Here is a 7,188-nt window from a genome sequence, read left to right as displayed (position 1 = left end):
ATATTTTTTTTAGGTTTATGTCACCTCCACTGACCATAAAGGTTCACGAAAAGACCTTGAAAAGGCCCACAGACCACCAGTTGATAATTACAGCTGTCGCATGTTTTGTGGCTCAGGACACATTTTATTAGTGAGCTTAGGAGCAGAAATGGCTGTTTTGAYTGTAAAGGTCGCAGACCACTGTTCTAGCCTGTTATATGTTTGTTGTGTAGCAAAAAGCTCATCAGTTGTAGTTGTACATCCAATTATTACTGTAGGGGTTGTGTTAAAATGTGTTTGTGGTTCATGAGATATTTTGCTAACAGACTTCCTTACCTGGGACAGCCTTGCCTCCCTCCAGAGGCAGCCTGGTGTCTCTGTTGGTCCCCACAAACAGACAGTCCTTGTGGATCAGGTACTGCAGGGCTCGGTTCAGCTTCATGTAGCTGAAGTGTTCATCGAAGCCGACCACCACCGCCCTCACCTCGGGGTCCAGCGGCACGCCGGCCCAGTCGCTCTGCTTTCCGTGCACGTGGTCTGGTCCCACGCCGGTCTGCTGGATCCCCACGGCCTCCAGCTCCWGCTYCATGGCGCTGCTGCCGATCAGGTASACCTTGCCCYGCAGCTTGCAGACGGTCTTCAGGTACATGGCGCAGCAGTACGCGGTCCCGAACACCTCCTCCTCGGTCACGCTGAAGCCCAGCGYGGACATCTTCTCCGCATACATCTTTCTCGTCTTGCTGCTGTTGTTGGTGACGAAGAAGACTTTCTTTCCGTGCTCCTTCAGCAGGTTGATGACCTGGGGGGCGCCGGGGACAGCCTGGTCCCCCCGCCAGATGACCCCGTCACAGTCGAACAGGATACTGTCCACCGAGTCCAGCAGCTGCTTCACCAGACCCCCGCTCAGCCGCGTACACTTTGTCCCGGACATCAGAGAAAGTCGAAGATGTTCAGGGGTCTTTGCTGAACCTAAACCCTAATACTCTACAACACCGGTGTTTTAGTTCAGGCTGGCTTTCCCGTCTCAGCGCGCGCTTAAACGTGACAGAGAGACGTCCTGTCGAAGCTTCTACTTCAGACAACTGGTTTAGAACAGATAAATGRTGTTAAAAATCTTATTAGAGACCCAACCTGACCTTTGCCGACTGCTGCTTCAATTCATTTGACAGCTTCCGCACCGGCTTAAAGAAACAGGAACCCCCTCAATTAAAACCCCGCCCACTTCCGGTGTCGAAAGCGTAAAGCGCGTGGAGCGCGTTTCACAATAAAGCTATGCATTTCACGGCCTTTATAAGTTACTTAATTAAATTTTAATTAATCACAATATGCTAATTTTAACTTAAATTAAAACTTATCTAAAACTATGTCATTTTAGAGCAAAAAAGCATCCAGAATATGGCCCTGTTGTTTTTCATAATAAGTCTGGCTAGAAATTTCACAATACAAATATTAGTCTCCTAATGACATACTTTACACGTTAAGTTTAAAATATTTTCATTTGGACTGGGTAGAGCATTTTAAAAATAAAAYATGATGCATGTTCCTACAGGTAGTAGAAAAAAATCCACGTCTGTCATTTTCACTTAATGTATAAATGCCTGTAAAAACACTGCGCAAAGGCTATTCATCTCATAACACTCAGTTCAATTCAGTTTATTTATATAACGCCAAGTCACAACATACGTTGTCTCAGGGCACTGCACATAAAAAAGAACAATCTAAAGAAGAAGCCAGCAAATTGTGTTGAATCACTTCATCACAGTCTCCCACTCGTGGTCAAACTATTGTTCCTAAAGTCAATGTAGCCTGTCTTAAGTTCAAAGACTAAAMCTGTGCAAAAGTGTCTTAAAAATGTATTTTGTCTTAAAATCATGAGTTCTGTTCATTTTTTTGTCCAAATTTGTCCAGCTGCATGTGAATCTATAACAGGGGTACACAAACATTTTCCCCGAGAGGGCCAAAATTAAAAAACATTTTCCCTGAGAGGGCCAAAATTAAAAAAAACATTTTCCCTGAGAGGCCAAAATTAAAAATACTTTTTTCCTGAGAGGGCCAAAATTAAAATCAATCTGAGGGCCGCGGGCCAAATGCAATAATATAAGAAATGCTTAAAGTTGTTTTATTTTTTATTATTAAGCTAGCAGCCAGTATGGTTGCCCACAGTCTTTAGTTTTTTTTTTCCAGCCCATGGACATGGAGAAAATGCAACGTATGCTCAGGCAGCAATGACTCATGGGACTTTTCATAATTTAAAATTTGAGTATATGTGGTCTTATAAGGTGTGCAAATCTAGACATGGGCTTAAATCTAATCTAAATGTCTCTTGTAGTTACTTGTATTTAATATTTAATCTTAACATAATTACAATCTAATAACCAGGACAACTACTGGTGGGCCAAATCAAATGGCTTTGACGGGCCAATCTTGGCCCCCGGGCCCCACTTTGGGCACCTCTGATCTATACAGTACTCCATATGTACCTCTGAGATTTTCAGTCAAAACCCTACAAAGTTTACCACATCACATAAAATACCACAAAGTACTATTTATTTGGTTTCAAACAAGGGCAGCTAGAAGGTAAAAAAAACTTATGAGGCACGGAAACTAATCCAAGCCAATAAAATAAACACAAACATTTTATTTTCCCAGTGGCAACAGGTAAAACGGCATCTTTGTTCAGTTGCCCTTCTTCTGAACACACTTCAGAGGAAAGAAAATCTCTCTCAGGTTTCGGAGCGGCCCTCGGCTGTAGTAGTTCCTCTTAGAGTGATCCGGGACAGGGGGATCGGCCGCTGCTGTGGGGTGGCAGTGCTGACAGACGTAACCTCGGCTTTTGTACCACTCGTTGGAGGTTTGGTTGACGAGAGCCAGGTAGGCATGAAACAGGGCGTAACCCGCGAGGAGGAAGAAGAGGAAGATCAAAAAGCCCAGCATGAAGACAATACGGGGAAAAGTCAGGAACAGATGCTGCAGAAGGACGCAGAAAAAAAAACAACTGTCCAATATATGTACACATTCTGGATTTAAAACGTATATGGAGAATGTCAGTCGTACCTGTACAACAAAAAGAGGTCCAGCTGCCTGCTGCTGCCCATACTCATCAATGTAACTAGCTCGTAGGAGCCCTGAGCGCAGCACAGCATGAAGCAGCATGTCTCCTGTCAGCAAGGCTATGTCCCCCGCCATGGCACACAGGCTGAAGAGGTAAAGCAGGAAGTAGCGCGTGTTCTGAGCGCCAATGCAGTTGTTCACCCAAATACAGTGATGGTCAAAGCGCTGGACACACCTGTTGCAGACCCCTGAGGTGCAGACGAGTGTTTGCAGTCAGCCGTATGCTTTTGTTCGGACATAAATAATGTGCAGACTGTGTTAAAAACAGAGTGGGAGTGAGTGACGAGGTCATRCAGGAAGTGGTACTCACTGCAGTGTTTGGAACGGGCTGGTTTGACAAGCTGGCAGGTTGGACACAAAACTCCAGGATGAAACAGCCTCCTGTCGTACGGGTAGATGTGTAGCTGGCTGGGAACTCTCTTCTTTGTCACCGTGCCTGGTGGAAAAAAGAGGAAGAGGAAACGTGTGCTGCAGTTTTAATGTCACGATCAAACAGATCGTCTTCCTATTATTAACCTAACCAGCTGAAGAACWTTTTCTTTAGCTCAAAAATAGGTTTAACATTTTAAACCTAATGTCAAGCACTCCCCCAAATGTGCATAACCCTAACTCCAGGAAAAAACAAACAGAAATATCCTCAGGAAAATAATACTAATAGAATAGAAGTTATGGGGAAACAGTAAAAGAATTCTGTTGACTTTTCCAAACATTACACATTACGATAAACAAAAAGTAGCCTTTTAAAATAGCATATCACCCAATGCCTTTCATGCTAGTTTCACAATAAAATCATCTTGTTGATAAATTGATGAMGTTGTAGAAATTTTGGTTACAGAGACAATGCTGTGCCCAGTCTCGTGCAATGTTTTCTGCTGTGAAAGACACTCAGCTACTACTACAGCAAATTTTAGTTCATTATCTGTAAAACTGAACAAAATGCATCGGCTAATTTTCATTAGCTGTTGTGGCCATCTTGAATCAGACTGACGCCAAAAGTTAACCAGTTATGGACGTTCACCAAACAAACATTTCCTGAGCGTTTCATTAAAATCTGTCCAGTAGGTTTTGAGTTACGTTGCTAACAGACACGTGAACACGCGCTCAGGCCAAAACATTAGCGCTGGGAAGGCGTGTCAGATCGTGGAAACTGTGAAACTCCTATTTCACAACACCAAGCTCCCACATGATGCGACACTGCAGTGACTAAATGTTCTCTTTGCAACATGCTGCAAGCAGAATAAAACAAACCTGGGTCTGTTCTGATGCAGAGGTAGAATATAAAGGTCTTGATGACCAGCAGGACGTAAGGCACTGACAGGCTGGTTAAAGAAGTGTCCAGCTCCCTGCAGAAGCCAAACACCTCGAAGGTGAACTCTGCGTAGACGGCGCCCTCCAGCAGGATGTGCACATAGATGAAAAGGTTGTTCCTGAGACAAGAAATGATACATGATAAGGGGGAAACACACAGCACAAGACTGGACATTACTTCCTGAAGAGTTTTACCTACAAACCTTTGATGAAACAATCGGTGCAGAGTCCAGTGTGAAAGCTTCTGGAGCCACTGCGGCGTCAAACGTGCGACCATCTGTGAAGAGAATTAACTGTGGTCAAACAGCGACACCTGGTGTCGGTGTGGAGGAACTACAGCATCGTCAGAAAGCCTTACCTTTGAAACATAGTTGAGTAGTGTGTTGAAGGGGCTTTGAGGCTGGCCCGAATATTTACAAACTAGGAACATACATGTTAGCACCACCGCGACGTAGATCGCAAAAATAGTGAGGAAATCCATAACGTGCAAACCACCTTCCTACAGGCAGGAAAACAACAGGTGTTCACGAGTGGAAAAGTCAGCGGGTACGTACAAAAAAACCCAGAAGTATAAAAACGTTTGTTTAAACATTCCTCAGCTTTTTAGCTTGAAAAATAAATAAAATTGGAGGTCCTGTGGTCTAAAACATGACCACGATGAGCATCTCACGTTAGCATGCTAGCCTTCTACCTGCACTGCAACTGCTAAGTCCTCCTTTTCCTTTCCTTTCTGCTCGTTTCATTCTTACCAAGAGTCTGTCACACCCAGAWGCCTTTTTTGTTCTTATTTCACGTCAACATGCTTGTCTTGGTTTGCGTTCAGACTGCCAGTTTTACTCAGTTTGCGTCCATGATGGTATCCTAAAGCTACTGCATTATAATGCTACTTCCGTAGCATAGATGCTAACAAGCAACCTGCTGCTGAAGAAAGTGATAAAAAGGAGGAGGAGAGGACGACGTGTTCAACAAATGAAAACTTTACCAGTTTGAAAAGGTATTATGATTTTGTAAAACGACGTTTTGTTAATCTTAGCCTCCTTTAAAATGTTTTCCTCATTCTACACAATTTATTTAAAAAAAAAACAGAATAATATATAGGAGATTAGTGATTTATAAACCGTGCTATTCTTATTCAGTTTCTTTTATTTTCCTCTTTGATAAACCAATCATTGGAATTTTTGTAACATCCATTTAAAAATATATAAAAACCATTAAAAATTATAAACTTTTAATGTGGCATTTGTTTAGCATTAGTTTCACATTTTTCAATCTGTTTTCACTTGCAGTTTACACCGTTTGTGTGGTTTCCTAAATGTCTTGTGGTCAACTTTTTTTTAGTTATTAAAATTAAAAAATATGCATCACTGCTTGCGTTCTGGAAAACCAATAACGTCCATCTTCTTCCTGCACATATCCAGGATGTTGTTCTTTTAGCCATGATGTCACGATGAACACAGGTGAAAGATGGACCACACATGGATCTTTCTTCACCTCAACAGACCAGATGAACACCCTCATCACTGTGGACAAAGACCTCGATCCAATGATTGGCTGCTCCATCCTACCATCGCTCAGAAACAAAACTCCCAACAACTCCAGTTCCCTTGTTGAGCTGACTCTATGCGCTGAAGGTCACGGCGCCTTGAAGATGCTAGCAAAACCACATCACCTACAAAAAGCAGAGACAAACCCTGAAGTCCAAAAGTAATACATTTCTCTCTTTTTTTTTCTTAAAAAAGTGAATTCCTGATCGTTCAAGTAGGACATAACAAGCCTCTCTTTTAAAATCTTTAATAATGTTGTGTGTGCACAAAACGAACAAACCAAAACCTGAGTTGGATGAAAACAAACTTGAATCAGTTTGAAACTTGCAAGAACACGCTGAAATAATATTCCTGTATTTGCTGTTTAGGGAATCCTCAAATGTCTCTTGGTTTAAGACTCATTTTCAACATCATCCTGTCTTTGTCAGCCATGGCTTTGCACAAAGCAACAACAAGACACCTGCAGGATCTGGTTGCAGATGTGGCTCGGTGCTCGTCTTACAGCCCTCGGTGCCTGAGGAACGAGGATCGTTCAGAAGCGGCGTGTGCAYGTCCGTGGATGCTGGTTAAACAGGTACTGCATGTGTGGTTGAGCCTGCGTTTTATGTGCTGCTCTGGTGTGATAATGATTTCATATTCTTACATTAAATAGGCTTTTCTTTCAGGGGATGAATTTAGGGAATAGTGGGTCTCTGAGTCACTTTTATAGTTTTGCTGTTTGTCATGTTGTGCCATGTGAATTCACTATCCTGCCTTTTGTGTAAAATACAACTATATTGAAGTGAACACAGAGTAAGTTGCAGTAGTCATGTTTAATTATTCATTACTAGAGAGCCTGATCATATTGTTTACTCTGCCACTAATAATTGTGTGTTGTCCAGTTGACCACAGGCTTCCTGGTACTTCCTCTTGGGCTTTATTGAACTTATTTGACCATGTTTTCATACCTAATATTTTATTTAAATTTCCTTCTAATGTCATATGTCTATAATACAGCGGGTAAAATAAGTACTGAACACGTCACCATTTTTCTCAGTAAATATATTTCTAGAGGTACTAATGACATGAAATTTTCACCAGATGTTGGTAACAACCCAAGTGATCCATACATACAAAGAACCATTAAGTATTGAACACGTCACCATTTTTCTCAGTAAATATATTACTAGAGGTGCTAATGACGTGAAATTTTCACCAGATGTCGGTAACAACCCAAGTGATCCATACATACAAAGAAATCAAACCA

At 42.1% G+C, this 7,188-nt stretch overlaps 2 protein-coding genes across 3 annotated transcripts in view; both read right to left on the bottom strand.

The window, feature by feature from the left end:
- Positions 1 to 1,153, bottom strand: part of pgp (phosphoglycolate phosphatase) — a 3,367-nt gene extending 2,214 nt beyond the window's left edge. The window contains exon 1 of the mRNA XM_014019281.1: positions 316 to 1,153. Coding sequence (XP_013874735.1) covers positions 316 to 910 — 595 coding nt within the window. The 5' untranslated portion in view covers positions 911 to 1,153. The remainder of the gene's footprint in view (positions 1 to 315) is intronic.
- A 1,351-nt stretch (positions 1,154 to 2,504) lies between these two features.
- zdhhc4 (zDHHC palmitoyltransferase 4) lies at positions 2,505 to 5,344 on the bottom strand. Of its 2 annotated transcripts, XM_014019278.1 has the most exons (7): positions 5,148 to 5,295; positions 4,757 to 4,897; positions 4,602 to 4,675; positions 4,339 to 4,517; positions 3,401 to 3,526; positions 3,034 to 3,278; positions 2,505 to 2,946 (listed from the first exon to the last, which is right to left on the bottom strand). In XM_014019278.1, the coding sequence occupies exons 2-7, from the start codon at positions 4,877 to 4,879 to the stop codon at positions 2,656 to 2,658; spliced, it is 1,038 nt and encodes a 345-aa protein (XP_013874732.1). In that variant the 5' UTR covers positions 4,880 to 4,897; positions 5,148 to 5,295; the 3' UTR covers positions 2,505 to 2,655. The 2 variants fall into 2 exon arrangements, with proteins under 2 accessions (XP_013874732.1, XP_013874731.1); XM_014019277.1 differs by having other exon boundaries at positions 4,757 to 5,344.
- Between the last annotated feature and the right edge of the window lie 1,844 nt (positions 5,345 to 7,188).

This window comes from Austrofundulus limnaeus, unplaced genomic scaffold (genome assembly GCF_001266775.1).
Source record: "Austrofundulus limnaeus strain Quisiro unplaced genomic scaffold, Austrofundulus_limnaeus-1.0 Scaffold215, whole genome shotgun sequence".
Lineage (NCBI taxonomy): Eukaryota > Metazoa > Chordata > Actinopteri > Cyprinodontiformes > Rivulidae > Austrofundulus > Austrofundulus limnaeus.
This window is presented reverse-complemented; position numbering and strand designations above follow the sequence as displayed.